The following is a 17,604-nucleotide window of genomic DNA, read 5'->3' on the forward strand; positions in this document are numbered from 1 at the left end:
AGAGAATAAGGCATTTATCCTTCCCTTTGTTCGGTGTTGATAGACACAGCCTTTAATATAATCAAATCTGAAGGTTGGCTTCCTCTTGCTACGTAGGGTCTCAGTGTCCTCATGGAAGCAAACCCCCGACTGCTCCCTAAGTGGCCCACATTCGTCCCGAAGTAAGTGTGCCTGAGAAAGGAAGCTTTTCTTCTCTGCCACATTAAAGAGGAAGACAAACAGGAAGGGGCCAGGAATATGTACAATGTGCAGCTTGTTTCTTTTTTTATGTGTTTGTTTCTTTCTATAAAATTTTACATGAAGAATCGAGAAGGTTTGGGTATTTAAGACATGAAAAAATAATGTTGATTTTACTTAGAAGATAAAATTAATTAAGAAGGTCTAGAATTTAACACTGTGACATAATAACAAACTAAGCCACACAATTTCTACTTATTGGTTTCCTACTGATTTGGGTTTAGAAAGAGCTATGCCATCCAAGAAAAAATTTAAAAAATATAGGACACCCACAAATTTGCGTGTCATCCTTGCACAGGGGTCATGCTGATCTGTGTATCGTTCCAGTTTTAATATATGTGCTGCCAAAGCAAGCACCAAGTTTTTTTTTGTTTTAAAAATTCTCTGTTTAAGTATTTCTGGGTCCTGTGGGATGAGATTGGTAGGAGAGCAGAGATGCTTTTTCTTTTTTTAAGATTTTATTTATTTATTTATCTTTAGAGGGGAAGGAGAGAGGGAGAGAAACATCAATGTATGGTTGCTTTTCGTGCGTTCCCTGCTGGGAGTTGCCTGCAGGGAACTGGCCTGCAACCCAGGTATGTGCCCTGACTGGGAATCGAACCGCTATCCTCTGGTTCACAGGCCTGTGCTCAATCCACTGAGGTACACCAGCCAGGGCCTCAAACTACAATATTTTTTAAAGTTATAATTTAAGATCTGTTTACAACCACATTGACAATGGTAAGGTAGGAATTTAGAGTAATTACTGAATCAGTGTTAAATGTTTGTCTCTTTCATATCCAATTTTATTATGTTATCTTTATGAAGCAGCTAAAGTTAGCATTGACTGAGGTCTTTTATGTTGTATCTTCCCCAATAGTGTTTGCTGTTTTGTTTTTCAAAAAAACTGAAAAAAATGTTTTATAATATGAACTCTGATTGTCCTTATCAGAATATGAATAACAGTTGAATGTTTTAAAATTTGGGAGGTATTTCTTACACTCGATCACATGTATGTAGTTGTTACAGAAAGAAAGAAAACAGTTCATACATCTAAAGAGCTCTTATAATTAATAAGAAAAAGATTAACATAATAGACAAAACTAAAAATAGAAAGGAATATACATAGAGCAAAATAGCTGAAATTTATGAAAAGTCTTATCTAATACACATTAAATGTAAAGTCAGTAATTGTTGTCTGGTAATTAATGGTAAACAATCAATAAATATTTATCGGCCATATGAACAAAGTAACATTTTTCACCCATCAAATTGGGAAAGAGTTTTGAAGATAATGTGAGTTTTCAGAATTGACAGGCTATCCACAAAAGATGATTTAATTAAGTAACTACTCATTCGAAGTAGGGATGTTAAATATGTAGAGTAGATTCTCTTTTTAGCTTATAGTTTTTTGAATAAAAGTAAGAAGAGGAATACATTTTAGAACAGAACATAGCCAATTCTCAACCAAATTGCACTTAACAAATAATTGCCAGTAATCTTAATGTAAATAGCAAGCCAATGCTGACTTAATCTATAAAAATTCTAAGCTACGTCACTTAAACAGAATTTAGGATTAAGAAATTTTGTATTAAGGTATAGATGGGTAGGTATTAACTTCAAATATTACTATCCCTGGTGAGAAAATTTCCCCCAGTATATACATAAATGGAGATAGAAAATAGCAAAGATACAAATACCCTAAATAAGGTCACTGAACAGAAGGTGGGACTTCTCCTTCCCCAGCAGCCTCGATTCCAAGGAACAGCAGGAAGGTCTGTGGGGAAACAACAGTGCTGATCTTCCCTTGTAATAGTAGTGACACTTCTTAATGTTTAGGATTCTCAAAAAATACTATTTTTTCCCTACAGTTTATCCATAGTGCCCAGAAACCACTGGCTTCCTGGAATTTTTATTAAAAATTCCACATTCTTGCCATGTTTTTCAGATATTGTGGTCTCTGCCAATAAATTCTAATATATTTTTACTTCTTTTCTTTCAGTAACATTCCAGAGAATATGATTCAGACTCAAATTAATCACCGATCATCTTAATGGCTCCTAGGAGTTTACTTCCAATACCTCGTATTATATTAAATCAGACTTGATAGCACGCTAGATCACTGCTCAGCTGGGTTTTCATAGGGGCGCTGGTATTTAATATGATTTATACCTGGTTTCTGTTAATATCTTTGCTTATCGTGGGCTTTATTTTTAAAACGGACATTCTTAGCAAATGGCACTTATTTAAAATATATTATAGTTCCAAAATATTTTTACAGGAAGCATTTTATAGTAAAGTGTTTCTTATAGTCACATAATAGTGAACAGAAACATTTTATTTAATTTACAATCAAAATATTAATACTTATAGTTTGGTAAAAGTATGTGTACATATATACACACATATATAGATAGATATGTTTTGATTATTTAAAGGATAAATTATATCCTGAGATTACTAGGATATTTAAAGTACTGTATTTTTTTAAGCTCTGCAGCAAAGGGGCAGCTCTTGGAAAACGATTTGAAGCACCTGCTGAAGACATAGCAAGTGTGGCAAGTTTTATTGAGACAAAGCTTGTTATATGCTACCTACGGATGAGGAAACCTGACCTTGCCTTGAATCATGCACACAGGTAAAATGAAATATTAATAAGCACAAGTAAGTATTATCTATGCAAGCAGAGGGTTTTTATGTGAACCTGTATTATCAGTTTCCATTCCACTTAAATTTAAAGACAAAACAAATACACATTTCTTCATTCCTTGATTTATGTTGAACTAGACAATTATAGAGACCACAAAGAGCACCTCAAAACCTAATGAAAGAAATAGACATAAACAACTATTTCATGATGCAGGGCAAAATAAAAAGGCAAATAACTGTGGTAGCAAATTACTGAAGGAAGAAAGGAGGGACAAATAAGGTAAGCAAGGGAAGGATATTGAAGAACGAGAGGGTTTCCAAAATGCACAAGACATGGAGAAGGGTGGGAGGGAATTTCGCCTGTGAAGTAGGGGCAAAGACTGAAAGTTTGTCACTTGTTTTGGGTGACAGCATAGCTACTCACAGGATGCCATTCGGGCATGAGAGCTGTCCAAAGGTGTGAGATGCTTTTTAACTATGTCCTTCAAAATTTAGTTTTTGTGTTTCTATTACTCTTCAAACTTGTGTATTGTTACATTATCTTGGGACTTTCTAGATTCCCCAGGCCTATCTTTTTTTCTATAAAAAATATTCCTCTTTTATGGCCTATTTCTTAAAAGCCTTTCTCTTCTTCTCACGGGTAATAATCAGTTTAATCTACAGCAAAGATAAAGTGATTCTGTTATGCCTTTCAAATAATTCTTTCCTTAGTATTGTGATGTGTCTATTCCTCCCTGCCTGACGTAGAGTAATTTGCCTAGAACATTTGTCTTGTCCATTTTCTGACCTCACATCCTGTATTCTTTTGGATACAAACAACAACACTAATACCAACATGAAAGGAAAATGTCCACCCTGTTAATAACCACTGGGAAATATAATTATCATTCATGTCATGGCCTTTTATGTAAGCAGGACCCCTGCCACTGTGGTAAAAGTCACAACCCCACAAGGATGTGAAAATTCTACCCAAGATTCCTCACACCCCTAAGAAGACCTCAAGCTCGTAGGATTGATTAACATGAAGTACTAGCAGGCAACAAAATCACTTTGCAATTTACAAGATAACCTGCTTGAGAGAAATGTTCCTGCTTAAGTAAATTACAGAACCTAAGGCAGATTCTCTTTGACAAGTAAAGAAGATTCAGCTCTCTATATTTTCTGGAAATATTTTATGCAACCGGTTTCCAAACCCTGTATCAGGACATATGATTTGTCCAAGAATTACATTTCATTTCTGTTTAAAAGAACCAGTTTTGGAAATACAATGCGTATTTCAGTATGTCAAAGTATTGGAATTTCAGGGCGAGCATCTTGGGAAACTAATTTGAAATTAGGTCTAACCTAGAAAAATCTATGGGAATATGTAAACAATAAAGAGTTGAAATGCAGTAAAAGTAATTATACATCATCTTCCTCATGGCTTTCACTACACATAAAAAGGTCTAGCAGTATAACCTACACTTTGAGAAAAATATTTTCTGGATGTTCAAAATAGCATGATGAATTTTCAAATCACCTATAATAACAAAAGTGTTCCAGTTGATATGGTCAGGTCATAATCCTATTCAGGGTTTCAAAAATAAGAAATGAACATGATGAAAAATTTCACTAAAATCCAAATATAAGAAAGAGTTAAATGCTACAGTGCCTGAGGATGCAAGGATTACCTTATATAAGTTCACTATTTGTACTTAAAAACTTTCATTTTAAAACTGACTGCTCTTTCAAGACCTTGAAAGTTGCTGACAGGAGAACATATAATAGTGAATAATAAAATGATATTCCCTCTGTGCTACAATTAACATTTGTATCTTCCTATTGTCAAATACTTTTTGCTTGTTTCTAATTGGAACATTAAGTAAGAAATGCAAATCAATAGAGGTTAAATATTCAATTCTTACAATTAATAATGCACCAAGTGAAATAAATCTTTTTGCTGGGCTTGTATATTGGAGAAGTAAGTGCATAAGATTCTAATATTAAAATATTTTCAGAGATCTCAGATTTAAAGCAGAATTAAAATACAATCAATAAATATATTTCTAAATTAATTAATCAGTGTACTCAGTCTATAAATAACTTACAACCATTGGTGATACTTTAAATGTAAAATTTTGCTTTTGTATTATTAACACATTGTGATGATTGATACTAATCATGGATCAAAATTAAAATATTCCTTTTTGCATTTATTTGCATTTGCTGAAGCATCCTTTCTTTAATTTTATGTAAATGTGAAGTCTACTGCATATATTTCCAAGATTTATTAACACAAAAATTAGCTTAAACCATCATGTACTCTGGTTTTTGATAAAAATAAGTGCATGTTGTTTTGTCATGTAGAAGACTATGAGAACCAGAACTTTACAGTTTAAAGTTCAACAAAGGTATATTTTAAAAATAACCAGCTGAGGCCCTGGCTACAGTGGCTTAGTGGATGGAGTGCTAGCCTGTGAACCAAAGGGTCCCTGGTTTGATTCCCAGTCAGGGCACATACCTGGGTTGTGGGCTGGGCCCTCGGTGAAGGGGCACATGAGAGGCAACCACACATTGATGTCTCTCTCCCTCTCTTTCTCTCTCCTTTCCCTTCTCTTTAAAAAATAAGTAAATCTAAAAAAATAACCAGCTGAGTATTGGCATTTAAAATATGATAATAAGAGGTACAAAGTCTCTAGACATAATTTATAACAAAAATAGTTTTTCTTTTTTCTAGTAACATATTCAAAGTGACAAATGTGGACATCTTTTTTTTTATTTCAATCAAACGTGATGCCTCAGTTCATCAATCAAATATGTCAAATCTGTGCTTACTTCATCAAACTAGTGTCATTGTTTATCAGTAGGTGTTTTGAAAATTCCTAAGGCTGATTTCAATTACTGCTCTCTGATCAAGAGCAGAATTATATTTTTATGTATATAATTGTAAAGATTATAGTCATACATGTCACTCTTTTGCATATTTCTCACCTTTAGATTTTGCTTTGTTTTTGTTGCAGAATTTTGATGCCACAAAATAGCAAGCGAGATGAAGTGTGAATAACAAATATGTGGAAAAGATTTTATTTTCAAAATTGTTTTATAATGGTGGCATCTATATTCACTCATTCATTCAACAAATATTTATTGACTTTCTACCAAGTGCCTGTACTAGGCAGTAAAGATACAATTGTAAACGGAAAATATACAGTATTTATACATAGTATAATGTAGCAAGAAAAGTTAAAAATGAATATTAATAAAACTATGAGAATAGAGTGTGATAAACATGAAGAAATAAAGAAATAAGCATATACATAAACATAAATATAAACATAAAGAAATAAACATAATTTCATGTTACAGAAGCAACATAGTATATTGAATCAGAGGACAGAGTCTTGAATCTGACTGCTAAGGTTTAAATTCTGACTTCCCTACTCAGTCTGAGTTTAACTTTTTACAAAATTGGGCTATAATGATAGTATCTGCTTTACAAATACTGTCTCAGAATGTTCTGAAAAAATTGAATACAAACCCATGGATTTTTTTTATTTCAGCCTTGAAAGAGTCATTACCTGTCTTCCTACTATATAAAACTATAACACTGGACAAAATATATAAGACAACTGTTTTCAGACATTGGACAATAATCATAGCAGGACTTCAATCCTCAAGAGAAAGGAAATATGCACTGTGATCCCCACAATTTCCTCAGTTTTTGGCTTGGTTGGTTTCCTGCCTTAATTCAGGGAGATAAATGTCAAGTTAAACCACAGTCTCACTGAGTTGACGATGCAGAGATTAGAATTCTAGGCTGCCAAAAAAGGCTGTAATTTACAGGGAAGTCGGCCAAAATAGAGGTAGCTGTGTGAGGAAGTAGTGGGTAGAGGTCCACATGAGGATTTACTGCAGATTCTTTGTCGATGTGTGTAGTGAGACTCACAGAGCAGCGATTTCCTATTAAAGGTTTAAGTGCTAAATGGAAATACTGAGAAGATGCAGTGATAGAAGATGGCGTAACAGTGCAAAGAGACCTCACTGAGTGTCTCAGACATGCATTTGAGACCCCAGGAAGAAGACTGTGCTTTAAGAGTAAGGACCACATTCTTAGAAAGGACTACACCTTAAGATTAAGCTCAAAGCCCAAATAGACTTGCCCCCTATCATAGACTGAAATGAAGCATGACAAGAACAAGATTTGTCATCATTTAAATTGACAAATAGAAAAAAATTTCAACAAGTTCTCTGGGACAATTGCATAACCCAATTTCCTACAAAGTTTCACCCAAAATGTCCAGCATAAATTTAAAGATTTCTACACATGCGAAGAAGAAGGAAAATGAGACTCATACTTAAGAAAACAAATAGCCCAGTGAAACAGACCCAAGAATACCCAGCTATTGGAATTAGTAGAGGGTTTTTTAAAAGCTTTGAAAAAAAAGCTCAAAGACCTTGAGGTAAAAATAGTTATAAGTGAAAAGATGATGAAATTCTAACAGAAAAATAAAAACTATAGAAAAAAAAAACAAATGGAGTTTTTGCATAGGTTGATAAAATACGTGAAATAAAAAATTGTTCTGATTGACCTTAACATCAGATTATATGTTGCTAATGGTAAGGTTACTGACCCTTAACACAAATGAATAGAAACTACCCAATATGAAGAACAGAGAGTAAAGAGAGATTTTTAAAAATTAAACAGTGCTTCAGTGACCTGTCTTTGGGAATGTAACAAGCAATATAGCATACATGTAATTGAAACCTCAAAAGGAAATGCAAATGAATAGTGCATAAAAATAGTTACTGGAAATTTCCCAAATTTGCTTAAAAAAAGGAAGATCCAGTTAGCTCCAACTGGGATAAATACAAAGAGAACCATGTCTAGGAACATCGTAATGAAATGCTTGAAAACCCAAATGGACAGAATATATTAAAGGTAGCCAAGGGAAAACAACACATTACATAAAAAGAACAACGATACAAATAACATGTGACTTTTAATCAGAAATAATGAAGGCCATAATACGATGAACAACTTTAAAGTGATGGAAGAAAAATAAATGATGTCAAACCAGAATTCTATTATTCAGCAAAAAAATTCTTCAAAAATGAGAGTGAAATAGGTATATCCTTATATAAAAATAGAAGTTGTAGAACTAATCTTTAGCAGAACTACACTTTGAGAAATAATAAAGATGATATTTTAAGCTGAAGTAAATGACAATAGATTGAAATTTGGATCCACAGAAGTGGCAAATAAATAAGTAAATATAAAATATTATTTTTCTTCAAATGTACTTAAAGAAGAACATTTTGTCATATCATCTAAGTAAAAATAATAAATAATAAGCTTACATTATTTCAATGGGAAATATTTGACTACAATACCACAAAGGCTTGTAAGAAGAAGCACAAATGGAGCGCCTATTACTAAGGCGCTTATATGAAATAGTACAATATTAACTCTAAGTAGTCAGTGTTAAATTAAGAATGTGTATTGTAATCATTAGAGTAACTAAAATAATGTAAAGGCACAGCTAGAAAGTCAATAATGAACTGAAAATTATATACTAAAAATATTTAAGTAGCTGAAGATGAGTGGGACAGGAGTAATGAAGAAACAATAATGAGTGGAATATTGGAAGATAATAAGATAGTAGAGTTGAACCAAACCATATGAATAATTATATTAAATACACATTGATTTAACATTTCATTTAAAAGACAGTGATTACCAATCTAGATTAAATCACAAGATTTAACTATATGCTATCTAAAAAAGACATAGGTTTAAAGTAAAGGGAAGAAAAATAATATAACTTACAGTGAACATTTAAACCTGTTTTTATGTCAGGTTCACCTATGTTAATATCAGACAATGTGGACCTCAAGGAAAGGGGTATTACCAAAAATAAAAATAAGGCTCAGTAAAATTCTGAGCCTTATTCTGAGCCTTCTTATTCTGAAATAAGAAATTTGACAGAGCTTTTTCCCCAACCACAATGGAATTAAAATAGGAATTTTTAACAATAAGATGAATAGATATTTTGCCAAAGAAGACATATATGTGGTCAACAGATATATGAATAGGTCCAACATTATTTATCATCAGGGAAATGCATATCAAAATAATAAGATATCAACCCATACATATTAGGATGGCTAATGTCAGAGAGAGAAGCAACAACAAATGTTGCTGAGGGAGTAAAGGAAATGCTTGTTGCCCGTTGGTGGGAATGTTACTAAGTATAGCCTTTATGGGAAATAATATTGAGGTTCCTCAAAAATTTAAAAATAGAGCTCCCATATCATGCAGCACTCCTGCTACTGGATATGTATCGAAAGAAAAGAAGTCAGTACCTTGAAAAGACATGTGCATTCCCGGGTTCACTGCAACAGTATTCACAATAGCCAAGGTGTGGAAGCAACCTAAGTATCCACTGATGGATGAATAGATAAAGTAAACGTGAGATGCACACACAGTGGAATACTATTCATCCATCAAAAGTAGGAAATACTGCCATTTGCGACAAAATTAATGAACCTAGAGGACATTACACAAGTGAAATAAACCTGCCACAGAAAGACAAATACTATCTTCTCATGTACGTGTGAACTCTGAAACAGGCAAACTCTTAGAAACAATGAGTAGAACGATGGTTGCCTGGGCCTGAGGAGTGAGGAAAATGGGGAGATGTTGGTCAAAGAATGCAAACTTTGTTCTAAAATGAGTAAGTCTGGGAATCTAATGTATGATACTGGATTATGTACTTGAAATTTGCTGAGGGTGAATCTCATGTTCTCGCAACACCAAAATACGGAAAAAAGTAACTGTAATGTATGTGTTGTGCTGTGTTAATTAATTATGGTAATCATTTCACAATGTATGCACATATCAACCCATTGCATTTGCCACCTCAAATATATTAAATTTTCACTTGTCAAGTATACATCCATAACACTTAGAGAAAATTAAAAATAAATGAGCAAAAAATAAATAAAATTTAGCCATTAATTCCACTTGTATTATATAAAACAAAATAATTCTCACAATCTTAGATGAACTTAAACAAAACCACAATATTGATAATAAAAGAAAACATTTGGGTACCATTTTCTTGATATGAACAACTGTACAAGTCTTGGTACAACAAATGTATCAAGTCTTGGTGCTGCTTGTAGAGAGATAATAATAGAAAACACAGAAGAGAAAGATGCGACTTTACCTGCAGATATATAACCAGGTACTTCACAGAGTCTTGTTTTGGGAAAACATGTGGATGACTGTTTTTATTACATTGCCACTCATTTCAGAAAGACTTTACATTATCCATACTCATTTTACTCATAAAGGAGGGGCTTGATTTAGAAACCCCCTGTTTCTTCCTAGTTCTAGCCTTCTGTGGTCAATAGATTACTGATTGTTCCTTCTAATTGAATGAAATAAGCACAACCCGAACACACATGAATGCATGTTTGGAAGAGCCTGCGAGTGTGGAGAAAACAGGGAAATCGTGGTATTAGCATTTTAAAGATATCTGGTTGGGCTTTTTGCAAGCTAACCACTTTGCCTCTTTGAGAAGTTAGGCATGTTACAATACTGTATGGGTCATTAGTACCTTTGTGTCTCTTGCTATTTTATCTTGATGCAAATATGTCTACCTATAAAACATTCTTCCACTGAAAACTATATTGAACACTCCCAACAGTTCCTTTCAATTTTAAAAAGAATACAAGCATGCCAATTTCTGTGGAAGGACAGATTATGTTCATCATACCATACCTCAGAGAATAACCAGAATACCTGTCTGCAGTGCAAAGTTGGCCAAGTTAAAAAAATAATTCTCAAGCCAGAACAAAAGCAAGCATTTATTGAACACCTACCACGTAGCAGGCATGAATTAGGCACTTCATGTACTACCACAGTTAATCCTTCTAAAAATTTCAGAGGTTTTCTTACTACCATGTTCCAGATAAAGGAACTAAATTCCAGCAAACCTATGACATCACAGTATTTTTTCTTTCTTCTAAAAATTCTGTCTGTCATTTCATTTCATCCAGAAAATGATATAAAAATCACAGCACATTTAAAATCTGGAGAGGTTCCCTTACAGGTTGAGACTGCAGTGGGAAGCAGTGGCCATGGTCCTGATATCATAAAATCTAGATTCAACTACCATTTTACTGATTGTTTTCAAAAGATTTGTTTTCCTCATGTGTGATTTGTGAATAATATTTAGCAAGTCTACTGAACAATATTGATTCAACACAGCTTGCTAGCATATATCAGCACTTTTCTTCCTTTTTACCTAAAGCCCTGCCTCTTCTTTGTGATTATCACATAAATTAATAAATAAATCTTACAAGGTAAACACATAGTCTTAATTGTATAAACAAATTTTAAGTAAGGAAAAAGAGAATGAAAATTAGAGAAAATAAATTCCAGAAAATAATTAAATATGGTCATTTATTATCCAAGGAATACAGATTTGCTTATGTTAGCAAGAATAGAAGCAGGACATTGATGGTTCATTCATCTTATTAGAAGTTTTTTGGGTTTTTTTTTTCCTGAAGAGGAGGAGGAGAAGGAAGAAGAGAAGTAGGAAAAGGGGAAGGAGGAGAAACAGAAGGACAAAGAGAGGGGCACAGAAGGAGGAGAAAGGAAAAGGAGAGAAGAGAAAGAAGGAGGAAAGAAGGAAGGGAGGATGGGAAGGAGGAGACAACAGCTGCATTGATGAGAGGAAAATTTTAAGACAAAAAATGTAGAAAAACAGATTGCCCCCCTCTAGAGTTTTCAATGATAGGCAGGTTCTAAAACTGAATTCGATTCCTTGAGTTGCCTAAGTTGCAAAAGATGTGATAAAAGGATCATACTCTATTTATATTAAATATACTTACAAACTTTAATATTTATATTATATTTATATTTAATATTTATATTTAATATTTATATTAAATATACTTACAAACTTTCATGCTTTTGTTTGTATTTTTTCACTATACAGAGCTTGCAATAGTTTAATTAAAATAACTCTACCAGTGGCATTCTTATATTGCCTCCGTTATGCTTTGCCATTCCTTCCATGGTTCTTCACCCATATATTCATCATCTAACTTTATATTCAAATTGAATGCATTTTAGTTGACAATCATCTTGCTTGATGCTTTATGTCTTGTCCTAGCTTCCACTCTTTTTCTTCTAACAGTTTAGTCTAGTCTTAACTCCAGTGTCCGTATCCATTTGGCTTTTATCTTTCCTTCTCATTAACTCATTAATATGAAAAAGGGTTTATACATGAGGAAGCAGTGTATTAATGGAATGGCATGGTATTCTTACACAACAATGCGTCTGTCTTTTTTTATTTTTAGATTTTATTCATTTATCTTTAGAGGGGAAGGGAAAGAGAGAAATATCAGTGTATGGTTGCCTCTCGTGAGTCCCCCGCTGGGAACTGGCCTGCAACCCAGGCATGTGCCCTGACTGGGAATTGAACCTCGATTGTGTGGTTTGCAGGCCCACGCTCAATCCCCTGAGCTACACCAGCCAGGGCCATCTGTCTGTCTTTAGAAGGTAAATCTACCAGTTTTTGTTGGCTTGCCCCCTGCCTTTGATTACCCCGTTGTTCTTGAAAAACAGAGCAGGGGGTGCTCATGCACAGCTTGCATGCTAAGTACTGCCTTCAGGAAAGTGTTCATTTTGATCCAGTCCTCAGAGATGACAAGAAGGCTTCATGGACACTCCTTGTGGGTGGGTTTCTTCTTATGTCATTGTAATATGATTCTATAAATTCGTTTCCCACTTTCTAATATACCAGCTCTAAAATCCGTTCTGACGGGTTGAACACATCACTTATCCCTTTTGCAACCTCTTCCTCTGTAAATTCTCACTGGGATATTAGAAGCATATGTGTACTTGAAATATTCTAAAGCATGTCAATTGCTTGGCCTGGGATAAGTACAAAGGAGAACAGAAGAGATGTGTTTGTTTCTACTTCTTGCAAAGTCAACTGATTTTTTTCAAGTTCTCAATTATTCAGGATTGATTCTGTAAATACAAATGAAGAAAAGGAGCTGCAAATTTTCTTGTAATGCAGTTAAACAAGGATCAACAAGCAAAGGCCTGGATTTGAGTTCCTGCAAAATCACTGACTCACCTTGATTTTCATGAATCACTTAACTTTTCTTTGCCTCAGTTCTGTCTTTCTGAACATTACCTTCCTTAATACAGGGGTTAAATGAGATTATAGATGGGAAAATGTTTTTCAAATGAAAAACATTTGTGCAAATCCTAACTTTAAGCTCAATGTTGTGTTTATTTTTAAAGACCTCGGGTGACCAACCTGAAATTTTACACAATTCTAGAATTCACCAACTTCTTTTCATCATGAGCACGTTTGCTCTGCTTAATATAGTGAGTAGCCAGTGTAGCTAATGCTCACCAACAAAGTGAAAACTATTTTGGTTGTCCCCAGGGGGACATTTGTTTTTAGCCTCCTAATTTACTGCCTTTACATACAAAAAAATTTCCAACATGGAGTTAGAAAATGGAATAGGTCAAGAGCAGTTCTATAACAGAAGTGCTGGGAAGTACAAGAAGCGGATGAATACTGAATGTTCAAAAATGTTAAGGATAATTAAGGAATTACTTGTTAGTTGGAGAACTACCAACATTTCCAAATTTAACCAGCATTGTTTTAAGGTACTAAAACTTATTCCCAGGATAAACTATAAAACTGATGTTTGTGTCTTATTCTCAAACCAACTTTCCTCAATGTTTTCCCACCCTTTCAGTCCTAAGGATCTTTTCTGGGCTACTTAGCATGGGGAAATCTCCACATAAGCTATCACCATATAGGGCTACCTGTAATGAGAGACAAACTAGAAGCAGATCAGTTTTTATAGAGCAGGGAAAAAACATGGCTTAGATGCCAGCCCCTATTCATTGTATAGCTCTTGTCGACCTATCTCTGATATTTAAGTTTTCTTTTCACCTTTCTTCCCAGGTAGAAATCTCTTGTCGGGTGTGCCCAACTTGCTCTTACTCTAGTGTTTTTCCTTAGCTGACTGCCTTACAAATAAAGGGACCATTCTACTATTTGTTTTACTTTATATAACTTATGAATATGTATTTCATGGATAAGGATATTTTTGTGGATATTTTATATTATTGACAACACAGTACTAGCCTCAATCGACATTTTGCAAATCCTGGGGCTACACTGTTACTGCTGTAATTTACCTAAACCCTTTCTCACTTCCTCTGCTGCTGGTGTGGCAAGAATTCTTCGTGTTTATCCTCATGTTTGGCCTGTGACTTTCACTTATTTTTCACAGCTTATTTTCCTTAAGCAGCCTTAAGAGCAGCCATATGTTAAGTTATAATACCTTTTGTTTGAAAAAAAAGTCTCCTTGATGGCACTGCCTGTAACTTTGCTCACCAGTTACTGTGACATACATTCCTTAGGAATCTTCCTCACTGGAGGGCATGCAGACCACGTGCCTTTTCTGGGTTACCTGAAGCAAAATAATTTGGCAATTGGATATAAATGTTCTTATATTACCAAGTATTGATCTTTTGTTAGAAAACATGACTTTCATGCAGAAGACAGTAGATTTCACAGTAGTGTTTGATTTTTTTTTTCTTTTTGGTGTTTCATTGCATGATATTAGCAGATAAAAGAATTCTAATATATAACTTTGCTATTTATTTAACCTTGATCTTTATGTGTTTTAGACTTTTAGATTCTGTAAGCTTTCCTCACAGAGCCCGTTTAAAATATATAGGCTCTGATAAAGTAGTTTTTTGGATTTTGGAAAGAAAATAATGTGAGAATCACATTGAGAAGTCACCTGTACAGAGCCAAAAAAAGAGAAGGGGTATTTTGGCTTTAGGAGAGAGGTCAAAAGGATGGTGTGTTACAAGGCAGAGCATTAAACAAGATGCCCCATGTGCCTCTTCATCTTCATTTGCACGGTTAGAGCCTTCATTCCAGTTTTTACTATTTACTTGTCCTCAGGCTGGTCTTATGATCCCACTTTATTTTTGAACATTATTGAAGATCCCACATAGCTTTTATTGTACGTGGGCTATGTCTATAAATATTCACCACATTAGAAATTAAAATGTAGAAAATTTAAAATATTTAGCTATTGATTTAAAATAATATTAAAACCATTACATGTTAACATAAAATCTATATGCATATGCTATGAAAAATTATTGTGTGGCATAAACTGGGTTGTCATATCTGATTCTGCATTCAATATGTTGTAATGTGGTTGAACTATATGAAGAAAATCCAGTCTGACTCAGATGTATATTTAGAAAAGAGAGAGAATGCTAATAAACTTTTCGGATAATCTTGAATAATCTTCTTTGATAAGACACCAAGACTTAACAAGGGGTATTTTCTTAAAGATTAACTGTAATATAGATTCTGAAATCGTATCAACTTGTGCTCTGTTACATTAAGAGACATTTGGTCTTCCTGACATTTTGAATGGATTGGTTACCCATGCATGAGTTAGTAACATCACATATTGGTTATTTGGAAAATAATGCATCATTTACAAGTTTCCATTATGCAGAATTCAGTTATGCAATAATAAATTTTTAAATTGCATGTTAATATCACCAATCTCATCAGAAAAGTCTTTAAGCATTGGTTAACTGTCAGCTCACAGTGAAAGATGCAAGTTTCTCAAAATTCTAATTTTTTCTTCAAAGCTCAAACTTTTATCACTGGCAATAAATAATGTCAGTGGTGTTCCTTTAAGTGACAGGCACGCATTTTATTTTTGAGGAACGTCTGCCAAATTCCAAGCCTGAGAAACGTACTTTGTTAGTTGTTCTTCTGAGTTAAAGGTGGTGTTCCATGGAAACAGTGACCAAGTCAGCTCACAAATGCAAACACGGGTGCAAGCGCTTTCCTCAAGACCGCCAACACACGTTGCTGTGCCTTCGAGAAGTGCTTTATGCAGATGGCCCGTCTAGCCATGCCAAATATTAAAAAAAGGCAATTCTAAATCTCAAGGGTTGAGATTTATAATTTGGTGAGGCAAGAGGGAAGTGTATTCAATTCATAAAGAGTATACTCCATGACTACTAAACGCTTCGCTCTCACTGATTGGATTTCTGAAAAAGAGCCTACAGTATTACATACCATGGCTTTTATAACATTAGTGCAAATGTCAATACAGTAAAAAAGGAAAGTAGTATCTTACTATCATTATGAAAATAATAAAGTGCCTAGGAACCCTTGGGAATCTGCAGGCTACAATGGAGAACCTCTCTAGTTCACGGACTCCTCAGTATCCCCCCAGCTTTTGTGTCTCTCCTCTTCAGATAGTCAGTGATTGTCGTCTTAAGAAAATGTCTCCATCACATGCTTGCTTCGTAATCCCTGAAGCATTAGTAACTTCTTCCATAATATTAAAAATCCTTTAACTAATGAACAGATCCTTAATAGGTTCCTGCCTCCACTGATAGTCAATTTATTTCTTTAGTCAACCAAATTTACGTGGAAGTTTTTAATATGGTTTGCCATCCTCTATCACCAAGTCATTTGGGAGCTACTTCTCCAATTTGAATTTTCTGCCACTCTTCCCTAGTTGTGAACAGTCCAAAGTGCAGCTCAAAATTCACTTCCTCCTTATTTATCTCCAAGTTTTATATTTTCTGCCATTGCAGGCCCTTTTCCTAAATCTCTTATTCTTTTGATCTCCTTTGTATGCATCTAACACTGTAACTCCAGATGCAGTGCATTTATTGTTGGTTATGTATGTATTTTTACAGTTTTTCACAACTGGGTCAATACTCCCATTAGGGAGCTAGTTGCTTATTGCCTAATATAGCTCTTTAAAGAAAACAAGCACAATATATGCAATTGTCATTATATTCACAGAAATGGCAGAAGTTTTAAAGAAGTTCAGAAAATGTATTCTTTCCAAAGTACTCTGCTATGACACTTTACTTGGTACAAGTCACAACAGGTTACACCTCAATACTTTGAGCCAAAAAGAATAGATATATTGTAGAATGTCAAGTGGGCGATTTAGTTATCTTTGTCAGTAATGAAAGATTCACAAACACATTAGAAAACCCTCTGTAATCAAAGAGAAAGCATTAAAATTCTCATAAGTAGTAGACTTCCCCAATTAAAGTCACTTTAAGTAATGGTGATTTGGTTTATAACTAAACATTGAATCCAACAATGAGAGCTTTTTCCATAATCAAAGTCCATATCCAATTCCAATTTGATTTTAAACTTGCAAACCATAGTACACAATCTAGGGGTTTAGCCAGGATGGACACTGTATACATACAGTGCCCATTGTGGTATAATTCTGCTAATTCTGTTAAGTCAACAAAGGGAATTCCAAATGCTTCATAAACCCTAAGAGTTACATTAATGTTTCTCCTTTAGTTTAGGAGCTACAGGGGGGCCTTTACTAGATAAAAAAACATCATTACCTGGATGTCATTTTTATTAGTCTCCAAAGCAAAAAATAATAATGTTAATATGAGCAATTTTAATGCTTGATAATATACAAATAGTTTTTATTTTGCTATAAAAAATTCCTCTAATTCTCAGACTCTAAAAAATAAGCATCTCATTTCATTGTCTCATGAAACTATTTAATAGAATTCATTACATTTTATTTCAATCTACTTTAAAAGTTCTTGAGTAATGGCCTGTTGAATACAGCATAAATAATAATAGAATGTAAGAAGACATTTATTTCTATATAATAGGC

General features: G+C 34.0%; 1 protein-coding gene and 1 non-coding gene across 2 annotated transcripts in view; one reads left to right on the forward strand and one right to left on the reverse strand.

The window, feature by feature from the left end:
- The window catches only part of SPATA16 (spermatogenesis associated 16), a 190,560-nt gene that overhangs the window by 38,813 nt on the left and 134,143 nt on the right, over positions 1-17,604 (forward strand). Inside the window, exon 2 of the mRNA XM_037046707.1 lies at positions 2,709-2,854. Within this exon, the coding sequence (XP_036902602.1) occupies positions 2,709-2,854 (146 nt within the window). The remainder of the gene's footprint in view (positions 1-2,708; positions 2,855-17,604) is intronic.
- LOC118987532 (U6 spliceosomal RNA) lies at positions 492-594 on the reverse strand. The gene has a single exon (XR_005066587.1). It is a non-coding gene; the product is annotated as a U6 spliceosomal RNA (small nuclear RNA).

Source organism: Sturnira hondurensis, unplaced genomic scaffold (assembly GCF_014824575.4).
Source record: "Sturnira hondurensis isolate 20B ecotype Veracruz unplaced genomic scaffold, ASM1482457v3 Scaffold0005279, whole genome shotgun sequence".
NCBI lineage: Eukaryota > Metazoa > Chordata > Mammalia > Chiroptera > Phyllostomidae > Sturnira > Sturnira hondurensis.